This window comes from Numida meleagris, chromosome Z (assembly GCF_002078875.1).
Source record: "Numida meleagris isolate 19003 breed g44 Domestic line chromosome Z, NumMel1.0, whole genome shotgun sequence".
Taxonomy (NCBI): domain Eukaryota; kingdom Metazoa; phylum Chordata; class Aves; order Galliformes; family Numididae; genus Numida; species Numida meleagris.
Window position 1 is genome coordinate 74,329,195 of NC_034438.1, and position 23,539 is coordinate 74,352,733.

The 23,539-nt window shown below is 40.3% G+C and overlaps 1 protein-coding gene across 3 annotated transcripts in view; it reads left to right on the forward strand.

Moving 5' to 3' along the window:
- The window catches only part of SNCAIP (synuclein alpha interacting protein), an 85,751-nt gene that overhangs the window by 18,922 nt on the left and 43,290 nt on the right, over positions 1-23,539 (forward strand). For all 3 annotated transcript variants that reach the window (XM_021381045.1, XM_021381044.1, XM_021381043.1), the window contains one exon: positions 16,590-16,692. In XM_021381045.1, coding sequence (XP_021236720.1) covers positions 16,636-16,692 — 57 coding nt within the window. In that variant the 5' untranslated portion in view covers positions 16,590-16,635. The remainder of the gene's footprint in view (positions 1-16,589; positions 16,693-23,539) is intronic.

Below are 23,539 nucleotides of genomic sequence, written 5' to 3' on the forward strand. Positions count from 1 at the left end.
CCAACTAACTTTTTCTGTGGTCTTTAAGATTCACAAACATGCAGAACAAAACCAGATCAAACAACTCACCTCTGTAAATGACATCTTCACATGCATGTAGAAACAGAGGGAAAGACTAGACAGCAAACTCACTACAACACATAGCAGTGTTGCGTGTTATCCTGTACTGCATCCATAACTGTAATTTATTTCCATAATGCCACTGTTTGCAGTGATCTAGTAAATACATACATAGTAGGATAGTAGCTGTACTGAAGACTGCACCCTTAGAGTAGAACATAGAGGTGCTGCTTTTGACGCAATCCAAAGACAAATGGTAAGAAATGCAGGTGGTGTCATTTACTTCAGCTTCCAACAATCTTTTGCATTAGAAATCAAACTGGGCCTGGTTCTGCCACTTCTCCACCTACCAACTCATGCTAGTAAGAAAAGCAGTGCTTCACAGATGTGCCAAGCACAGGGCTGAGGTTTCGACTGCAGCACCACACTTTCCTCTCTCCCTGTTACATGTTGTTATAAGCTTCACACATGAGAACATAAATTACATATAACCAATATTTTCTGTATGTTCCTTATTTAGTAATATTCCATATTTAAAAAAAAGAGCATTTACTCCTGAGAGAAGGTAATGTGCTGGTTGTTCATCTTGTACTTTTTCATTGTGAAAGAGCATTAATCTGGTCAAGTGTAGAAATTATCCTGTAGTCCTAATTAGCTTACTTACACTGGTATTTTAATTCCATTTACCTAAGCTGCAGAATACTACTTCCTGCCAGTCACTGACCCTATTTGGGCATGGTGGCTGTTCCCTTCACTTGTTTAAAACAAGTTTTTAAATGGCAATGAGCTTCTGCTGCTCCCTTTAAACTTTCCTATGAATATATATTTAACCTCATGTTATCTTCAGTTATGATTTGCATTTTAGATCGACTCTCCACAATACATTTTATTTCCCATTAAATATGCTGTGGAGGTGGGGAGCTGTAATGCTGAAGCATTTCTACTCAATGTAGAGAGTACAAGACTATGGGAGAAATACTAATTTGATTTTAAAATATCTTGTAAATTTAAAATCTAGTGATCTAAGTTTACAAGATACAAGTTTTTGGGTTTTTTTTTCTTTATTTTAGAGCTAGTTACTTGAAGCATGTTCTTATTTTTCAAGTGTAAAAGGGCCACCTTTTCAGTACTAAGAAGATCAGTATCTTATCCATATAATATACTTGATTTTCTTAGATGAACTACCCAATTATAGAGAAAAAGGTCACTTGAGGCAAACAATGCACTTACGAGAGGAAATTTCAACAATAAAGGCTGAAGTTTTAGAATATTTTGCAGTCAAAAAAATCAACTTTAGAAAAATGAAAATCCACTTTCTCAGGAAAAAGTGAAAAAGTAAGCAAAGAGATTTTTAACAGCTTTAGGTACCCAAAGATGTAAGTCATGGGTAGGTTACGTTATTGCTAAAAATATACAAGCTGTTCAGTTTGGAAGCATAGAATGGTTTAGGTTTGAAGGTACTCCTGGGAGATATCTAGCACGGTGCCTCTGCTCATGCAAAGTCAGCTACAGGAGGTTGCTATGGACCACGTCCTGTTGGGTCTCCACTGACAGTGAGTTCAAAATGCCTCTGGGCAGCTGGTTCCAGTTTTTGACTGCCACAGTAAGGAATTGGCGTCTTCTGTTTAGTTTGATTTTCATGTGTTTCAGCTTGTGCCCATTGCCTCTTGTCTGGTCAGTGAGGACCATTGAGAAGATCCTTGGCTCCTTGTTCTTCAGCACTTCCCGCTATTTATTTGTACCCATGGCAAAGACTCTCCCGCGACTTCTCCAAACTGAACAGTCCCAGCTCTGTCAGGCGAAAGAGATTTCAGTCCCAGAACCATCTTAGTGTCTCTGGGCCAGACTTACTCTAAGAAGTCCATATCATTCTTGCACTGGGGAGCTCAGAACTGTGCCCAGCACCTAAGCTGTGGCCTTGCTGGGGCTGAGCAGAAAGGACTTGCTGCTGATGGTCTTCCTAATGCACTTCAGAAAGCTTCTGGCATTCTTTACTATAAGGGCACATTGCTGGCTCATGACCAGAAGGACTTGCAGATCCTTCCCTGCAGAGTTTGTTTCCTGCTGCTCAGCTTCCAGTGCATACTGGTACATGGGGTTATATCTCCCCAGATTCAGGACTTTGTATTTCCCCTTGCTGAACTTCAGGACACTCCTTACCTGCCCAGTCTTCAAATTTGCCCAAGTGCCTTAGAGTGGCAGCACATTCATCTGGTGTGCCCTCCATTCTGTTCAGTTTTTTTATCAACTGCAAATTTAGAGTGCACTGTTCAGATCTGCTTAATTGGCTCTGGGGATACACAACTACTGACTTGCCCTCGTCTAGACTTTGTACTATTGAACACAACACTCTAGGCCAAGCTGTTCAGCCAGCTTTGAATCCACCTTCATGTCCTCACCCTTGATCAGCTTTCTATGAGGATGTGAGGCCCCATGTGGAGTACTGCTTCCAATACTGGGGCCCACAACATGGGAAAGATGTGGAGCTTTTGGTGAGGGTCCAGAGGAGGGCCACAAGGATGATCAGAAAGCTGGAGCACCACTCCTACAGAAATAGGCTGAAGGAACTGGGCTTGTTCAGCCTGGAGAAGAGAAGGCTGTAGGGAGACCTCACTGCAGCCTTCCAATATATAAAGGGAGTTTATAAACATGAGGGAAATCAACTTCTTACATGGGTAGATTGTGATAGAACAAGGGGGAATGGTTTTAAACTAAAGGAGGGGAGATTTAGATGTCAGGGGGAAGTTCTTTACTGAGAGAGTGGTGAGGTGCTGGAACAGGCTGCCCAGAGAGGCTGTGGATGCCCCATCCCTGGGGGTGTTTAAGTACGGGTTGGATGGGGCCCTGTGCAGTCTGATCCAGTAGTTGATCTAAGTGACTGGCAGCCCTGCCTCTGGCAGGAGGGTTGGAACTTGATGAACCTTGATGTCCCTTCCAACCCAAGCCATTCTGTGATTCCATGATTCTCTGTTGTGTGAGGTAGCGTCAAGCCTCAATAAACAACATCCACTGCTCTCCCATCAGCTACCAAGCTAGTCACCACATTGTAGCTGACAACCCTGTTAGGTTGGATAGGCATGGTTTCCCCTTCATAAATCCATCCTCGCTACTCTAGATCCCCTGCTTGGCCTTCATCTCTTTGCAAGTGCTTAACAGGATGATTTTCTCCACCAAATTTCCAGAGATTGAGGTGAGCCTGACCCATGCAGTTTATGAGATTTTCCTTCTTGCTCTTCTTGAAAACAAGAGTGACATTTGCTCTCCTCTAGTTTCAGGAACCTCTCACAGTTGCTATAAACTTCTAAAGATAATGGAGAGTAGCCTCACACTGAGATAATTCACTGAGATGCAGCACTAATATGCACAAAACAGCAGACACCATAGGCTTATGTGGTTCCAGTGTGTTTGAGTGCTTCCTGACCTAGTCCTGCTCCAAAAAGGGCAAGTCTCCTTTGCTGCAGAATTTTACTCTGGTTTCAATAGTCTGGGATTCCTGCAGCCAGCCAGCTACAGTGGGAAAGACTGAGGCAAATAAGTCACTGAGTTCCTTGGCATTTTTCATGTCATTTGTCACCACTTCTCCACAACATTCAGCAGCTGCCTCATGTTTTCCCTATCTTTCTTTTTGCTGTTAATGTATTTTGAAAGCCTTTCTTGTTGTCTGTCACATCCCTGTGAGTTTTAACTCCAGGTCAACCATGGCTTTCCTTAGCTTGCAATATCAGACAGCAGTTCTGATGGGTCACTTTATTGCTGCTTCAACCTCATATCAGAATTCACTCTGGAGCTCCATGCACTATTTACGCCTCCTGCCACCTTTGCCTGAACGCCTGCTTTTTGGGGTGGACTTTGCTTGAGCTTTGAGGTGATTCTTGTATATTGACCAGTTCTCTTGGACCCCACATCTCTTCAGGGTCATAATTCATGTGATTCTTCCAAGTAGATCTCTAAAGAGATGTGCAGACTAGTACAGCTGGCTGTGCAGTTAACAGTTACTTCTTCATTACTTCTTTCTTTATTTTCTGTTATTTTGCTAGCATATAAATTAGTGTGAAATGAAATAAAAGGAAGTAGCTTGCTCCAAAAGCAATGCCTCCTATTTATTTTCTTGAAAAATGCAACAGATACAAAAAGCAAGATAATACTGTTTGATAGAGCAAATTCTCAGCTACAAAACCCTATTTTTTCAACATAGTCACTACCAGTAGCTATGCCTTTTTGCCAGTGATGTACAAGAGCCTGCATGCCACGCTCATACAAATCTGCACTAGCGGAGGTGACCAGTGTCACTGTCACCACTGCTGAAATGCACTACTCACCGCCTTACTGTGCTCACAGCCACTGTATGTGATGGGACATTGGTGGGAAGAATAAATCTTTACTGTCATACCATCAACATCCACCTCTGACATTGTGGACCAACATAATAATATAGGAGGCATTACTTTCGGAGCAGCCCTCATATTTCAAACACTGGCTAGCCTAATACTGGTAATGTCAGGAATCCATAACTGACAACTAAAACCAAACAGAGATAAACACTGATTTTGCACTCCATATACATTTTTTTTACAGATTGTCATGGTTTCAGTACTTCTCACTTTACTATCCCTCTTATGAAGGGAAGTATTCAACAGAGAGAAGAACAAAAAAGAAACAGTAGTGATTAAATACTTTTTAGGGTGTATAGAAACAGGAATACCCATCTAAATAATTGTGGGCATAATTATTATATAAACAAGCTGCATGTACTTATCATTGCATTGTGCTGCTCATGACCGAGATATCCTGTTTGTTCTGTTCTGTTAAAAGAAAAAAAGAAAAAAGAAAAGCTATTCATGAAAGCAATTCTTTACAGTGTTTCAGAAGTTTCAAAAGGAAGCTGGAGCTGGTAAACACATGTTCTTATGGGAAATTGCCATAATCTTGACTATATCCCAGCAGGCTCTGAAAATATTTCTCACAAAGTCTCTTCTATAAAATCTAGAACATATGTACAACAGATTATGTTTCATGTCCTTTTAAGGAACTTGCTAGATTAACACAGAAGTCCTTGCATTTCCTCTGAAATATGTCTTTTCCTTCAGGTATTCTGCAATTTTTGTTTTCTGTCCTGTTTGTATAACTTCTGCACTTTCATAAGCCCGTGAAAGAGGCTGTGAAAGTTCACATCCAGACGCTATACTGCTACTGCAGTATTCCCAGCACGGATTGGTAAATGTATTTCATTCTGTTCGTGTCGTTAAACTACTGCCATTCTTCCAGGACAATTACAAGAGAAGTCAATATGGTTGTTATTTCTTATTTGGTTGTAAGAGGTTTTGAAATTGATCTTACTTTTTTTTATTACTATTGATTGGTACATCAAAAAGAACACAAACTGGTCAACACAGCTCCAAAGCTAATTGTCACTCAGTTCAATTAGGGGCATATAAAATTGAGCCATTAAAAATATAAAAAAATAATGCATTTCTGGACTGGGAACACTAATGTTGATGAAAATTATTAAAAACTTCACCATTTGAGCAATGCAGATCACTCTTCATAATCTAAAAGGGACTGTGTGATTCTCTCAGTTGTTCTTTCTTTGCAACTGCTTTTCTGAGTTCTCATCCTCTCACATCTAACAAGACCATTCAGTTAAAGAGAGAAAATGAGGTCACGTGAGACATGGAAACATTCTGACTGCAACTGGAGGAAAATGATATACAGAAAATGTCTTAAAAAAAATTCTAAATACAGCCCTTTTGTATATCAAAACGCACACCCAGCAATTAGTCTTCCTGCAGAGCTCTGTGATCAGTATTGTCCACTGCAATTGCCTGTTTTTACTAAAACTAGAACAGTAACAGTCAGAACTCTGCTAGGACCGAGTGTGTTGAGTCTGAGAGCATACGTCATCTCCTCTCTAACGGCTCTTTTATCAGGATTGTACAAGAGACAGATAAACAGGCATACCTCATCATCTTCCAGACACAGGGGCAATGCTGACCAATTAAAACTTGCGCTCATTTAAATCATAGAATCATAAAGTCATAGAATCACAGAATGGCTTAGGTTGGAGGAGACTGCAAAGGTCGTTGAGCTCCAACCCCCATGCCATGGGCAGGGTTGCCACCCATCAGATCGGGCTGCCCAGGGCCCCATCTTGTGTTTAAAAAATAATACAGACAGCGAACTCGGAGAGAACTTCTGTCGGGTGTAATTTACCACATTTGTACATGGATACAGGGTGCCTCCATTCTGATTTACCAGTGTTTTACTCTATGTTAGTGGGAACAGCTGCAGAAAATGCAGAAAAAAATATCAGACCTTTAATGAACGTACAGAAATTTATAACCAGTGTCCTCCATGTCTGAACGCCACAGATGGTAAGACTAGTTTTTAAACCAGTGTGCTTTCCTTTACCACAGGCAAAATAGTGCAACAGTATTTTTAACTTTTTGGATGTCACTTGGCCACAATGACTTGCTACTACAGTTGGAAACTAGACCACAGACATCCTACTGCTAAATTTAAAATCTATCTCTTGGGTTCAACTCCACACTATAAATTACTTAAACAAATAGAAAAACTTTTTTTCATTTGTGCTTCTGTTACTTTCCATCCAGGATTCTACTCTCCAGTCAGCTATTCAGATTCCCCTGCTTCATTACATGTGACTCTCTTAAAGCCCAGGATTTTAAGTGCTCTGCCTAAAGGACTCTGACTACTTCACTGGGTGTCACTGTTAATTAAGGACACATGGAAAGGAAGTGAAGGAGCCAAAAACAGCTTTGTTGTCTGGAAAAATCAAAAGCATACATGGACAAGGGTGACAACAGTCAGAAAAATCAGAGCTAGATAAGGAAATGTTTGCTGAGAGAAACAGTCAAGCGCCTTTTGTTCAAGCTTACGAAGAAGCTGCATGACTCAAAAGGATGAAAAATTGGGACAATGATGTCAAAGTTTCCAATTAACAAGAATGGTTCTTTCAAAACTGATAAAAACATGTTTTACTTTAGTTTTATATACTCTACTAAAACTTCGTTGGACAAGGAGTGGAGCATTCATCAAACTACACAGTGAAGGTAGACAGTGAGAAGTAGGGAGTTTAATAAAGATGAGAAGAGGGCTTAGTAATAAAAACAGAATGGAACAACAATCAGTATTGACTGATTTGCAGCTAGTCTCTTATTCATTGTTAGCTTCGTTTTTGCTGCACACCAACTACATTTCTGTTCTGTGCAGCAATAAGGGAAGCTAGAAAGGCAACTCTGACCTGCTCTTAACTAGTTTCCAACTCTGACTCCTAGTTACTAGCCTTCAGAAGTGAAATTATGCAAACGTATCATTCAGGAGGACCTCTGATAGGGACTGTAATTTAAGATAAACAAACTATGTGCTTATCATGCAAAGAAATGGTGATCTCACATCACCGAAAGATCATCTTCATTTCCATTTCCCCCTTTCCTCCCCCTCCACTGAGGTAACCTGCACTGCACTCTTCTGTAGTAAAGGCTATTGGACCTACCAGGAGGAGCTGTTATATTTAGTAAAATCTGTTAATTATTAAAAGTATCTATGTCCAAATAGCACAAATTTTGTGGGTTTTTTTTTGTTGTTGTTGTTGGTGCTGTTGTTTTCACTAAAAATTATAACAGGTGACATTTCTGCTTCTTGATCTAGGAGGGTGTCAAAGAATAAATTGAGAAACTAGGAATGCTCTGTTTACTGAGGGGGAAAAAAACAATAAATAAGAGCATTTAGCAGACAGCAGCTTGGCTTCACAAGAAAATATTTAGTTATCTGCAACTCACAAGTAAGCAGAAACACTGATTGGTTAGGTTTGCTTTAAAATCTGGGCAAGCAATTTAGCATTAATGTTACAATGTTTACTTACAAGTAAACAATACTGTCATAGAAGAGTCTGTGCTTGTGTATAGTAGCACTATAATTTCTAGTTTTATTAACATAATTTTCTGCATCTATAAAGCACATTGTCAGCCTTGGCATGCAACCAACCTACAAGTGTAGTCACTTTACTGGAAATAAATGCAATTGGCTAGGCAGTGTTGTAAGACTGATATTTCAGTTTTCCAACCCAGAGGCAAGTGAATATATATCCTGCTACCTCATTTTCCCACGTACACATATGCTGAAATAAGCTACAGTACTCCAGGTAGGATCTGTCCCAGCTGCAAGAAAAGGCAGCTGTAATACTGTTTAGAAGAAATCAGTGCCAGCTGCAACTCTTTTAAAAGATTATTCACCTCACAACTGCTCCAGTTTCTTTTATTCCCTTGTTATAAGGTAAAGGAGCATTTTATCTAGTAAATAGGAAGAAAACAAGGATTTTCTGGCTCATGTATTCTACTACACAGATGAATGTGTTGCCAACCCCATAATTTTCATTGTGGTATACTGTAGAACTTGGGGTTAGGATGTTCATATGCTGATTCGTTGATCTTTATCATAGCTTTGTAGTCTGAAGGAGAACTCTGCATCACAATGTCAATTCAGCATGTAGCTACTGCTTACGAATATGGTCTTAGGTGCCTTTTTGTCTAAAAAATCTGTCTTCCAAGAAGTATAATCTTGCTATGCCAAAGTTAGTTGCAACTCTTGTAAATGCTGGGCAATGAGAGAGCACGCTACCCGCATGTGTCAGACTCTTCTAATCAGTGATTCAAATTCATGCACAAAATCAATATCCTTTATGTCAACATGGGTTCTATTTTGTGTGAAAAGTTGCAATATCAGTGTAAAACCTATGTGAACGACAGAACAAATACTGGACTAAGCAGGCAGTTAATCAAGCATACACATTTTGCAAGTTTACTGCCTTAAAACAATACTGACTTTGTAGAAGATAATAGTGACAGAGGCAAGTGAATTCTAAATCACAGTCAGAATCATCTACTTGGAAAAGCCCTTCAAGATCACCAAGTGCAACCATCAACCTGACATACCAAGTCCCATCACTGAATGAAGTCCCTCAGTACTACGTGCGCGCATCTCCTAAATACTTACAAGGATGGAGACCACCACTTCCCTGAGCAATCCACAACAAGCCTCGATAACCCTCTTCATGAAGAAATCTTGGAATCATAGAACCATAGAATGGTTCCATGCCTGGCCTTGAATACCTTCAGAGATGGGGCATCCACAACCTCCTTGGGCAACCTGTTCCAGTGCATCACCACCCTCTGTGTGAAAGACTTCCTCCTAATATCTAACCTACATCTCCCCTGTCTCAGTTTAAAACCATTCCCCCTTGCCCTATCACTGTCCACCCTTGTGAACAATCGTTCCCCCTCCTGTTTATACGCTCCCTTCAAGTATTGGAAGGCCACAATGAGGTCTCCCTGGAGCCTTCTCTTCTCCAAACTAAACAAGCCCAAATACTTCCTAATAGCCAGCCTAAACCTCTAAGGTGTAACTTGTGTCAGTCTTGGAGGGTAGGGGGGTCCAGGAAGGCTGGTCGCTCCTCAAGAAGGAAGTCTTAAAGGCACAGGAACAGGCTGTCCCCCTGAGCCACAAGGTGAGCCAGTGGGGAAGAAGATGGCATGGATGAACAGGGAGCTTTTCATGAGGCTACAGGAGAAAAAGGGAATCTACCTCCTGTGGAAGAAGGAACGGGCAACTTGGTGAGAGTACAAAGGAGTTGTTAGGAAGTGCAGGGTGAAAATTAGAAAGGCAAAAGCCCAGCTTGAACTCAACTTGGCCACTGGGGTAAAAGGGAACAAGAAACTCTTTTACAAATATATTAACAGTAAGAGGAGGACAAAGGAGAATCTCCGTTCTTTACTGGATGTGGCTGGGAACTTGACCACTTAGGATAAGGAAAAGGCTGAGATTCTCAATGCCTTCTTTACATCTGTCTTTAAAAGTCAAACCAGTTATGCTCAAGGCACTCTAGTCTCTGACCTGGAAGTCTTGGACGAGGAGTGGAATAAACCCCCCACTATTCAGGAGGAAATGGTCAGAGACCTACTACTCCACCTGGACTGCCACAAGTCCATGGGGCTGGATGGTATCCATCCGAGAGTGCTGAGGGAACTGGCGGCAGTGATAGCCAAGCCGCTTTCCATCATCTATCAGCATTCCTGGTCAACAGGAGAGGTCCCAGAAGACTGGAAACTTGACAGTGTGACTCCCATCTACAGGAAGCATCATAAGGAGGATCCAGGGAACTACAGGCCCCTGACCTCGGTGCCAGGGAAGGTTATGAAGCAGATTGTCTTGAGGGAGACACACGGCATGTGCGGGACAACTGGGGGATCAGGCCCAGCCAGCATGGGTTTGTGAAGGGCAGGTCCTACTTGACCACCGTGATCTCCTTTTATGATCTAGTGACCCACCTGGTGGATGAGGGAAAGGCTGTTGATGTGGTCTACCTAGACTTCAGCAAAGCCTTTGACACTGTCTCCCACAGCATTCTCCTGGAGAAGCTGGCAGCCCGTGGCTTGGACAGGTACACCCTTTGCTGGGTAAGGAGCTGACTGAAGGGCCAGGCCCAGAGAGTGGTGGTGAATGGAGTTAAATGCAGCTGGTGACCGGTCACAAGTGGTGTTTGCCAGGGGTCGGTGCTGGGACCTGTCCTCTTCAGTATCTTTATTGATGACCTGGATGAGGGCATTGATAGCACCCTCAGTAAGTTTGCAGACGACACCAAGCTGGCAGGAAGTGTCGATCTGCCTGGAGGTAGCAAGGCCCTACAGAGAGATCTGGACAGGCTGGATCTCTGGGCTGAAGCCAGTGGGATGAGGTTCAACAAGACCAAGTGCCGCGTCCTGCACTTTGGCCACAACAACCTCAGGCAGCACTGTAAGCTTGGGGCAGAGTGGCTGGAAGACTGTGTAGAGGAAACGGACCTGGGGGTATTGGTTGATGCTTGGCTGAACATGGGCCAGCAGTGTGCCCAGGTAGACAAGAAGAGCAATAGCATCCTGACTTGTATCAGAAGTAGTGCTGCCAGCAGGAGTAGGGAAGTAATTGTTCCTCTGTGCTCAGCATTGGTGAGGCTGCACCTCAAATACTGTGTCCAGTTTTGGGCCCCTCACTGCAAGAAAGACATTGAGGCCCTGGAGCATGTCCAGAGAAGAGCAACAAAGCTGGTGAGGGGTCTGGAGCACAGGCCTTATGAGGAGCAGCTGAGGGAGCTGGGATTGTTCAGTCTGGAGAAGAGGAGGCTCAGGGGAGACCTTATCACTCACTATAATGACCTGAAAGGAGGCTGTAGTGAGCTAGGGGTTAGCCCCTTCTCTCTTGTAACTACTGATAGGACGAGAGGTAATGGCCTCAAATTGTATCACGGGAGATTCAGGCTGGACATTAGGAAATACTACTTTTCTGAAAGAGTGGTCAGGCACTGGAATGGGCTGCCCAGGGAGGTGGTGGAGTCACCGACCCTGGAGGTGTTCAAGAAACATTTAGATGTCATACTGAGGGACATGGTTTAGCAAGAGCTATTGGTGGATGGTTGGACTGGATGATCTTGTAGGTCTTTTCCAACCTTGGTGATTTTATGATTCTATGATTCTATGATTGTGACTGTTTCTTCATGTCTTATCACTTGTCACCTGAGAAAAGGGACTGACAGCCTCCTTGGTGCAACCTCCTTGCAGGTAGTTATGGAGAGTGATGAGGTCTCCCCTCAACCTCCTCCTCTCCAGACTAGACAGCCACATGTCCCTCCACTAATCCTCATAACTCTTGCAGTCTAGTCCCTTCACCAGCTGCGTCAACTTCTCTGCACCTACTATAGTAACTCGAGATTTTCCTTGTATCGAGGGACTCCAAAACTGAACAGAGTACTCAAGGTATGGTTTCATCAGTACTGTGTGTAAGGGGACAATAATTTCCCTGGTCCTGCAGATCACACTATTTCTGATGCATGCCAGGATGTCATTGGCCTTCTTGGCCACCTGAGTACACTGTTGGTTCTTGTTTGCCTGGGCAGCTTTCCAGGCACTCTTCCCCATGAAGGTTGTTATGGGGTCGTTATGACCCAGAGTGCATCTCCCAACATTTAACTTTCTGAATGTCATGCAGTTGGACTTTGCCCATCAATCCAACCTATCCAGATCCCTCTGCAAAACTTTCCTAATCTCAAGGCCAGGCTGGATGGGGCCCTGCATAGCCTGATCTGGTGGGGCCAACCAGACCATGGTGGGGGGCTGGAAATGAATGGGTTTTAAGGTCCCTTCTAGCCCAAGCCATTCTATGATTCTGTGATACTCTCAAGCTGATTGACAGTTCTGACTACTTTGATATAATCTGTGAACTTATTGAGGGAGCACACAATGGCCTCACCCAGGTCATTGATCACAATGTTAAGCATTACTGATCCCCAGGGAACACCACTTATGACCACCTGCCCACTAAACAGGACTCCATTCAAGATGGGTCTTTGAGCCCAGTCGTCCAGACAGTTCTTCACCCAGAAAAGCGCAAGCCATGAGCACTTTGCTTAGTCATTTAAGTATCCACAAATGACCAGTGATCTTTTTTATATATATATATTTTTTCTAAACAAGAGACATTATTTTTGTGCTCTCTCTTGGATTCAGTCTTTCACATGCATCTGAGACTGTTCTTGGCTGAGGCACTGGATCCAATTTCTTTCTGAAGCTACTGAATTCACAGCAACCTTCTAACTGCAGAATTTTGTGGTGAGGAAACAGCAGAAGCTCATCCTGGAGCTCATTTACTTTCCCTCTCCCCTACGAGTCTTTGCATTCACTCAATTAAATGACAAACAGTCAAATGCTCATCTCTGCAGCGTCCTTGTTGATGATGTGCAAGAGCATAGATAAGATGGCAGCCATCGGCATTGCAATGCAAAGTCAGTAGCAGAAATGCCTTTAAAGCACTGAGTAATCTTCAACCTTACGTGTCATGCCCCTTGACACTACTTTTGGTGTGACTTTTCTTAGGCTGTGTGGCGAGACAAATCCAAGGCTTGATCTAGCTCAAAAAAGAGACTTTTGAACAACGTAAACTTTTCCCCTGCAGGTAATGCGTGCCGTCGGCCTAGAGTGAGTTTTAGTGCTTGCAGAAATTATCAGATTTGTTCCCATTATCTAATACTTAATTGCTTTTTTGTTTGTTTGTTTAAATTTTAATGGGAATTGCTTTCTTTGTCATTTTTCCCCCATTTACTTAGTCATATTGAATGTTTTTCAGTAACAGGAAGAGGGTTCAAACAAACAGGCTTAGCCTAGAACAATAGCAGGGGAAATCTTCTAATTTGGAAAATCAGTGACAATTGCTGCTGTTGCTTGAAAAGGAGAAGGATTTCTGTTTTGCTGTATTTTGCAGCATAATCACTGCCTAGTATCTGTTGCAATGCAACTTATGCAAGATATTATTATACCAATATTACAGTTGCCACATTTCTGTGTGGTTTTTAGCCATATGACCTCTCCTGATGGCAGTATTTCATGAAACCATAAAAACACCTTTCTTTTGTATTTGTGGATGATGTTTTGTCTTTTTTCATCTGTGGCTGACAGTTGCAACTTCAGTTGCAATTAATTTTGAATTTGACCAGATTGCCTGTTATCTGCTTGTGAATACCATTTGGTTCGTTTATACCTCTGCTGAATGCTGAATTCATCTACTGCAGGGGTCTCAAAATATCCACAACCTGAGTACTATGCTTACCATATGGTTTGGATTATACATAATGTAGTTCTACTCTGTTTCAGAAAGTGCACCTTTTGAGTAAGCCACCAAGTGTAGTCATTGGAAATCTTATTTGATGAGTGTTCTCTTAGTTGATGTCTGGTTTCACTGCATGGAGAAAATCCTCAGTAACTGAGCACTACCTTTGGAAAGAGAATCTTTCAGTTGCGAAAATATATTTGTTTTGGTTACTGACTTTCTCTTCAGCTCTTCTGTGCTTCATAGTCTTTATGTTTTGAGGAAGGCAGAAGATAACATTTTGTGGAAATAACAAAGCAAGAGTGCAGATAGGCACGGTGAGTTTTGTATGTCTCCAGGTGAAATGCAATCTTGATATTAGCACAGATGGATGCAGTTGTTTGGATATTTTGCTTCTATGACTTCTTGAAATTATGATTTTAAAAGTTTAAAAGATTGAGATCTCTTCATTCAGGAATCTTGAGGCATATGGCAGTCAGGAATATAGTTCTGTTATCAATGTTAAGTTTGTTTTTGTGTTTTCGAGAATGGAGAGGTGGTGCCAGCGTTTGTTTGTTGTTTTTCCTGAATAAGTCAGTTCTACTTGCAAAAAATGTTTATGTTAAACATGCTGGATTTTTTTTTTTAAATGTATTTAATTGCAGGGAAAACTTCAAACCTCTTCTGTGCTTCACACATGCCATTGAGCATATAATTATAGCAAGAAGCCATACTAATTGGTTTGTCCCATTTCTTCTTCTTATTCTGCTCTGCTACAATGTAGAGGAGCTTCTAGGAGCTCCATGGAAGCTGTTTCAGCTCTTTAATTGTTCAGTCTAAAATGGTTGACAGTGGGGATTTTGTATTGTTCAGCCAAGTGTATGTTGTGCCTATGCAACAGTGATTACTATCTGTTTATATGTGTACACAAACAGTGCAGAAATTGTTTTTTTCTGTGGTCTTGTGCTTGCAAAAGGAACGTGGTTGTCATGATGACACCAGAAACAAGCTATAGGGTTGCCCATACACAACATTAAAGCACAAATCTTAAAAAATATATTGAAAGTCTATGTTTATGTCAAGAAAGCAAAATCAGTTACGAGGAGAAGAATTCATACACTTGTGTGTGTCACCTCTATTCACCGCTAAGTCCTTCCATTGCAATAGTTTTGTCTGATTTTAGTGATTCACTGTAAGATTAAACTTGTTACTTAGGAAATCAGAAAAATGAACAGCTTCTGATTAGTTTTATGGAATAGCCACATCTGTTTCCTTCTATAAATAAGGAGCAAGGACTTTATACTGTTCTTACCTTTTTGTAGCTGTCTCCCTTCTACTGCTTTACTCAGTAGCAACAGTGAGAGTCAAAAATAAATAGCTGAAGTTGTTCTTCCCTGCTGCCTTCCTCCCTGTTTTTTCCTCTCCTGGACTTCCTTCCTTATATTGAAAGGAGCAGAAATACCCTAATATAATAGAGAAGGCATTTATGGATTTTGGGGTTTTTTTGTTTGTTTGTTTCCCTTTCAAGAAGAAACTGTATCGAATAATCTTTTACCTTCAGTAACTTGGTAAGAAATAAAATTTGATTTTCCAGCTTTTGCAGCTTGAACCAGCAAACGTGCCTCTTGTTTCTTCTTTCAATAATTTTTCAACAACAGCTGTCTTAGAATCAGCTTTGAGCATGTATGGGGTGTTGTGGAGGCAACCCGTGATTGCAATTTTGTCTGCCAACAAGTGTGACACCTGCAGGAAAGGATTTTCTTCAAAGCTCTTATCCTACAACAGTCTTAACCACATGTAAATCGCTCTTGCAATTATTTTGTTTGGATTATACAAATGACATGTCGTTCTTCATAAATGTATTTCTTGGCAGTTATCATATGGGTAAACTGGACTTTCCTTCAGGCATTTCCTGGTGTTATGTACAAGTACCACCAAGGTTTGGTTTTGCTCTCATTATAATACCTAATACTCACATAGCAACTCACATCTTGTAAAAACAATTATCAATTTTTTAACAGCTTTTACAGTAGCATCCTCTTTCACTTTTACTTCTCTTGTATGTATCTTTAGTGATAATACATGCATTCATTCTAGGTAGGATTTGGAATGTTGTGTTTTGCTGTCTTTGATCTGATTGTTTAAGCTCCAATTTATTCTGAAGTACATACTGAATTTCACAGCCAAAATTCTTGCTTTGCAAGAGATTTTTCTCTTCTTTTTCCCATTGCTGTGAGGATTTCTTGAAGATCTCTGAAAATCAGTGGACATAGATGAACTCCTGTTTTTGCCTTGGTTATTGCTTGAGAAGAAGTGCAGGTACAGACTGAGGGCAGATAAATGACCCATCTGTAAAGTACCATCTGCATTGTATTGTTGCGTGTATGGAGGAGTGGAGATGAGGTGCAATAGGATTTTGGTTTCTGTGCATCACGTGCTTCTCATTTCTTTTATGCCTTCCTGAGCAAAGGAAAACAGGAGTAACAGAAGCTGTGTTCTGAGCAGTAAAGGAATAGCATCCTTAACAGAAGATATTCCATGATATGCAGAGTACAGGAGAAAAACTATTTTGCTTTGAGGATTAATCTTCAAAAGGCTTTCCTGTGTACTTCACATGCTTTCAGTGATCAAGTAACTATATTATAGAATGGAATCATAGAATCATAGAATGGCCTGGTTTGAAAAGGACCTCAAAGATCATCTAGTTTCAACCCCTCTGCCATGGGCAAGGTCGCCAGCCTCTAGACCAGGCTGGCCAGAGCCACATCCAGCCTGGCCTTGAGTGCCTCCAGGGATGGGGCATCCAAAACCTCTCTGGGCAACCTGTTCCAGTGAAACTATTAACTATTTCTGTGTAGTTTTGACTTTATTAGATAACCTATTTTTCTTTTCTTATTTAGGTCTCTACTACTATGCTGAGTCACCAAAAATGTCCATAGAAGAATAATGGAAGCCCCTGAATACCTTGATTTGGATGAGATAGACTTTAGTGATGATATATCGGTAAGTACTATTCTAATTTTATTTATATGAATTGAGACAATCTTAGATATCTCAGTCCTGATATAACAAACAACAACAAAAGAAAGGTGCAAGCCACATTTCTTTTTACCTCACCCATGGAAATGTTTAAAATGTTGAATCTAGAATAAAATAAGGTATTTTGTAAGGGAAGACTCTCATCAGCTTAAGCCTTCTACCTTCAGTAAAAAGGGTTGGTGAATCAAATTAATATATTGGTTTTATTTCTGGGTTGCTTATGCATTACGATTGTCTTGCATGACTTAACATGTTCTCTCAGGCTTGCCTTAGGCACCAAAGTGACAGATCACCTTTCTCCTTTCTTTTATTTTTTTTAATCAAATGTGTTTGCATTGTAAAGAACCCTCTTGCCTCCTCCTCTGTGGACTGCTCCTTCTCCATGTAAGCTGTTACTCTGCCCTTTCTGACAGAAGCTAGCAAGGCGTTACGTATATTGTGGGGCAGCTTCTTGTGATGTGGTAGAGTGGATAAGAGGCTGACAGACTTCCGAGGACTCTAAGTGCTGCTCCTTCATGTCACACCTAAAATAGCTGTGACTGTAAATGAGAGCAAAAAGGCTGTTCTTATAAATTGTATTGTTAGTAGTTGTTACAGTAAGTACTGTACAGTAAGTACAGTAAGTACTGACTGAGTTGGATACCTAATAAACAAGGGACTTGAATACACAGTTTAAATACACCATAAGAATTTATTAATTCAATTTTCAAGTCCTGTCTCTGTCAACATTCTTCATATTTGTAGTGGGAGTGGTGCCAGTGTTTTTTATTTGTTTGCTTGGTTGTTTGATTTTTTTTTGTAGATGTTGGTTTTTCTTTATTTTGGTTTGGGTTTCTTGTTTTGGTTTGTCTCACTTTGTAGTTTGTTTGTTTGTTTGCTTGTTTAACAAAGGGCCTATCTTTTCCTTGAGCCTTTGGGACTCTTGATTCATTTTAAAACATTCCAAGTGCTGTATTCACAGGCAGGTTCCTATTGGACAGGGTTTTGTTTGTAACATCGGATTTTTATTAAAGAGGAATACGGCAAATGCCCAAAATATTACAGGACAATAAGCCAGTCTTGGAATAATATCTTATTCGGGGCAACTTACTTTTTATTACTGTTCTATAGTAGAGCATGTCCTGGTGTCTGTTTCTACACTCAGTTTTGCAGGACTATAAAACATAAGGGATATAACCTCTCTGTGTCTCTCCCCTTGTGGCTGTTGCTGCATGCTGGTGGGTTAGGTTACTTGTTTTTCCACCGAGTGGCTCAGGCTGCCTGCTGTAATGTGCTACTCTCTCATTGGATGCTGAGCCTTGAATTAAAAACCAGCACCAGTTCTGGAGGTGGTGCCTTTAGTTCTACTTTCACAAGTAAGGGAATGAAGGATTTGTTGCCAGGAACCAGATAATAAGAGAATTCCTGCTTATTCTGGTGCTCTCCTCACCTCTTGCTGTGTGCCAACGTGACAAAATGTGACTTTCTCATTTTACCACCAGTCTGCTGTGGAAGGAGCAGCTGCACAGCACTGGTGGTAGCAATTTAAATTGCTCCCTTTTGCCCTCTGGTTTTAATCCAGTGCAGAAAAGTGCTGGCCAGAAATAATGGCAGCAAGAAGGCTATTAGTGCAGTGTGCTTGTAAAAGTACCTGAGCTGGAAAGCACTGTGCTAGCACAGCTCCTTGTAGAAAAATGATCAAAATATAATAGATATCGAAGATAGTCTAGGATTTGTTTTAAAAGACTTGTGGATATGTAAGTGCTCTTGGCTCATTTTTTGTTGAACATTGTTTGTACATAAGTAAATGGAACTGCATGTATCTCCGAAATAAGATATTTAAAGATATTAATGAAAACTAGGATGGTACCATATCAGATCTGTATGATACAGCATATCTCAGTGTAGTTTAGACAGCAGAATAGATTTATGGGACTCTTGCTTACATTAAACAAAAGTATTTCCATACTAACATGAAGCAACCAAACTGAATATTTTTTGGTTATTACTTCTTATAACATGCTTGTAACGATTCACACAAAAAAAGACAGAATAACAAACATTAAGACTTTTAAGTTCCATTAAACAACAGATACACTTTGTAAGTAAAATTTTGTTTTAAACTTTCCCTTTTCCCTCTTCTTCTCTTTATTTTACCCATAAATGTATCACTGCTTCTAAGACGTGTACTACTGTTATGGTTACTTGAAGTTTTCCTTATCCTTTAATTAAAATGTAGGATTTATATCACACTGGAAAATTATGCAAATTAAAACTACTATAACTGTTTTACAGAGTATTGGTTTACAGAAATAATACCAAATGACCATAAAAATTGTGTATAACTCTAGCTCCTGATGATAGATATTTGTAAGCTGCTTGAAGCTGAGTTTGTAGGTTATTGTCCTGCAGGGAAAGCAGCCTGGCCCTGTGGTGCCAGTGCAGGACTGGGCCTAGTCTGAAACTAAGAGAAAGCAGCAAACGCAGTGAGTGAGTTTAAAACGTGATTAAGAAGCTGTCAACTTGCCAGGTGTGTTGAAACACCTCAAAAAGCTTCTTTCTGTCCGTCCTTGCTTGGCAGAGCAGCTGTTAAGTACAGGATATGGCTGATCTCCGGACTCCCTGTTTGAACAGGGCACTCCTGAACCTGCTGTACCCCCTTTGGAGTACAGCATGAGGAGTCCTGCTCAGCCATGCTGGTACGGGTACTAACTGCAGTGGGTGGATTTGTTTCCCACCTAGGTGATTAACTTCTGTATAATTGTCTTTTTTTCTACTCTCTCCCTTATCAGAAAAAAAAAAAAAAGCGGATAGAAACAGTATGTTTTAAAATTAGAAGAAGAATAACGTGAAATATCTATTTAAAATTGTATGAGAGCCTCTCTGAAAGTAATTTCGCCTATGTTATGATGTTGGCCCATGGCATCAGAGGTGAACAGTGGTGGTGTGGCAGTTGGAGTTGAACCTTCCCACCAAGATTCTGTTGCATTTTGTTGCTGTGTGACAGAGGGACAGTCTGACAAAATGACATCTGACATGGAAGTACAGATGAAGCAAAGGTGTGGAACTGAATTCACAGTTCGTACTGTGAATTCAATTCCAGTTCCAGACAACAGAAATGTGAAAGACAAGCCATGTTCTGGACAGCCATGCACAGCTGGTGCAGATTTGTATGAGCGCAGCATGCAGGCTCTTGTTCATTGCTGGTGAAAATGCATAGCTGATGGTGGTGACTGTGTTGAAAAATAGTGTTTTGTAGCTGAGAATTTCATCTATTAATTGGAGTTATGGTACTCGTCATACCTGTTGTAGTTTCCATGAAAATAAATGGGAGGAATTACTTTTGTAGCAACCTACGGGTAAACAATACATAGCATGAATAACCAAATTGGTACTCTGAAGATGCTGATCATATCCATTAAGTAAGAAGATTTTCTGAGGAGGATTATTTCCCACAAACACAGTCATAGGCTAATCTTCATTTTCCTTTTTTTTTCCTTTTTTCTTCTAGATATTATTAAAAAAAGTCTTCCTTAGGCCAAGTACTGTTGCTTTACTTGTTCTCAAGAGTCTAGGAAAAAGGGGTGGTATTGCAAATGTAATATAAATGTATTAATGTAAGGGGTCTTGAATAACAATTAAATGGTCTTTCTTCCAATATAGCACATAAACTGAAATGAGACTGTTGGTTGGCTTACAGTAATAACAATGCGTGGAAACAAATTTATTATAATGAAGGGAAGTGTCTGCTTTTTTCTGTCTAAATGAAAACAATGAGCTGCGAATTTCAGATCAGGACACAGTCACTGACGTCTTGGTCCAGTGTCCATGAATTTGATGAGTTTGGTACCCATTTCAGCTGGAGCAGGATATGGTCTTGCGTGTTTTGAAGATATCGTGGTTCTGATGACATGGTCTGAGAGTCATACTCTGTGTCCAACTTTGCCATTTTACCCAATTTCAGGAGACATTAAAGGTATTCTTTGCAATGCAAACTCAAAATGTCATTTTCACTTTTTATTTATTTATTTTTAACCTTTCATACATTGCTACACCTCGCAATACACTATTTCTTCTTTCTGATGCTTCTCAGGTATAAGTGAGTCTGCAAGAGGCAGAGAAGTTACACCGTCTCAACAGAGACTGAAATTTTATTTCTCTTATATTGTGTTTAAAACTCCTTGAATTAAAATTTGCAAACCACCTGAAATTCAGTATGTTGACTTTTGCATTTATTCAAATGCTGTAGCCCAGTTTTACATGACTTACAAGTGCTTGTAAGATAAGCTGTTAAGGGAGGTTCTGTTCTCCCCTGAATTGGTCATGTCTGTTGAAGAAAATTGGCAATATCTTGTGTTGTGCCTGCCTCTTGTCTTTTGTTTGCTTTTAATACTGTTCTTCAATTTTACAAAGTTCTTAAGGGTGTGCTGAAATTAACTATTACACGCTGGCCATTATCATGCCATAAAAGCCAGGGGAAAAAAGGCACCAACTGTCAATCAGCAATCAAAAAGGCCATGACATACATTGTCCTAGGAAGATACCCATTACTGAATTTCACTGTCAGCAGCAACACACACTTGTTAAATAGCAAAAAGCACTCATACACTGGCTAATGAAGCACTCTGATCTGCTTACATTTCATTGGTACTCATGCACATGGTCATCGCCCTTGGCTCTTGATTTAATTGATTGCTCTACTGGGAAACTGGGAGAAGTGGGTTACATTTTCTGTGTGAAACAACTTAAGATTGTAGAAAGAAAGTGGGAAATAATGAACTTTAAGTTGAATAGCAGTAAATCTAAATGATGCTCTAAAGAAAAGCTGCAGTCTTATCGTCTTTTGCTATCTCTTTTGCTGATACCCCTAGTAGCCTTGAAGCTCTCTGTTGAAGAAAAGCTAACAAACATTACTGATGATTGAGAGATGGAGCTAGAGCATTAGAAAAAAAAAGTAGCTGTAGAGGGAAGAGCTGGCAATGCATTATACTTAGGGTTGGGAAAGGTCCATTTTAAAAGAGTAGTTTCAGCGAGTTCTCCACTTCTTGACCAGAAAAGACATATGGCAGAAATGTAAGTGTGCAGATGTCTTTCTGAGGTTAGAGATGAGTGGGAGGAAACCTGTTAAGGATATCAAACCAACATGATTAATACATAAAAATGTATAAATAAATTTATAACACTAAACAGTTTTTTATTATCAGGGAGGGTTGTGGGGATTGGATACATTTTGGTGCAGTGTTGAAGCTGAAAGAAAAGTTGTTCTTCCAGGAAGAACAGAAAAAAAGGACAGAAAAAGTCTTTCTTTTTTGAGGATGCCTGACAAAGCACATAGCAGTGGAATACAAAAGGCCTCATTCTAATTGAATTACAAACTATGTAATAGTTTAAACTGCACCAGCTGGTCTTATGAAGCTACCATATTCCTTGGAGACATGTTCTTGGATTCTGGTAGGAATCTTAGTAGGCCAGTTCAACGTTGCCTTCAGAGTCTTTGTGCTGAAATAGCAAGATGTATAGCTTAACAACTCCGTCTTTATTAAACAATAACTCCAGTGAAGTAAAGCACATGGTGTTTGTGCTTGTGTGTGTTTAACTTATATTAATTTGTATTGTAGCAGCGTCTTTCTCCCTGTGTCAGTTTGTGCTGTTTGCTGCTTTAAGTTGTCAGATCGGGTGCAGTCACAGCCCTATAGTCACCCCCTTGGTTAATGTGGATGGGAGTCACAGGGCAGCTCTGTGCTAAATGTTTTAATTAGTAAGTCGTGTTCTTCCCAGGTGTACTTGTTGTAGCTGAGGTTTATCAATTCATTGCTGAATCATGCCATTATGGGAAAAACTGAGGCATGGGGGGTTTGTGAGGCTCAATAACATAACTGCAATTAATTGAGCAATAGACTTGCTTGAACTTGCACCAGAGAAGTAAATAACTTCTGCAGCTGATCACAAGGCTGACTTTAGATTATTTTGAAGTAGATTTCCAGCTGTGCATTAAGAGCAAACCAAACTCTGAATGACAAACTACCAGCTAAAGCTAGAACAATGTTTGTCCGCTTAAGTTTTGCATGGAAAGCTAATGAGGGTGTAGTTGTTTTGTACACATTAACTAAAAATATCTGTTTCTTTGAAAACATATGGTGTTTATAGGTTCCTTAAAAAATTTCAGTTCTGCTAATTGTGTTTTTTTTTAGTTTCAAAAAAAGTTTTTAATAAGGTTTTGTTTTGTTTTAATGGACAAAGTCATTGATCTTTCACAGGCATGGTGATGTTTGTTTCTTTGAGTGAAGATTCCTGTAACATTTAAGCATTTGGTTAAGGAAGGCTTTGTATGAAGTAACTTAATTCCTGTGTGTCAGGATTTGTAGTTTTATAACTCTGGATCATGTATATTACTGAGAGTATTCTTCAAGTTTATAAAACAAAGAAAAAGATTTCTGTTTAGAAAGATACATACGTCATCCTTGGTTCTCTCTCTTTTAATGCTGCAGTGAGAGAACATACTGATCACAGTCAGGTGTATCCTGTCACGTCAAAGTAACAATGCGGGTTACCTTAATAGAGCCTGAGTTCCAGACGTGATCCTTGTGGTCCAATATGTGGATCCGTATGTACCCCTCTCTGAAAACAGATCTTTAAGGTGCAAATATTCAAATATTCTTCATTAATTTTACATACTGGCTTTTCAAAATTTGAATTCTAATTGCCAATTGTGAAGTATTGTGCAATTCAAAAGCCATAACACAAGTCTTGGTGGGCAGAATGAGACCCTGTGAAGTCTAGGTTTACTGTGAGATGTAAATTTATTCCCATGCTTGATGTATCTATACATCCC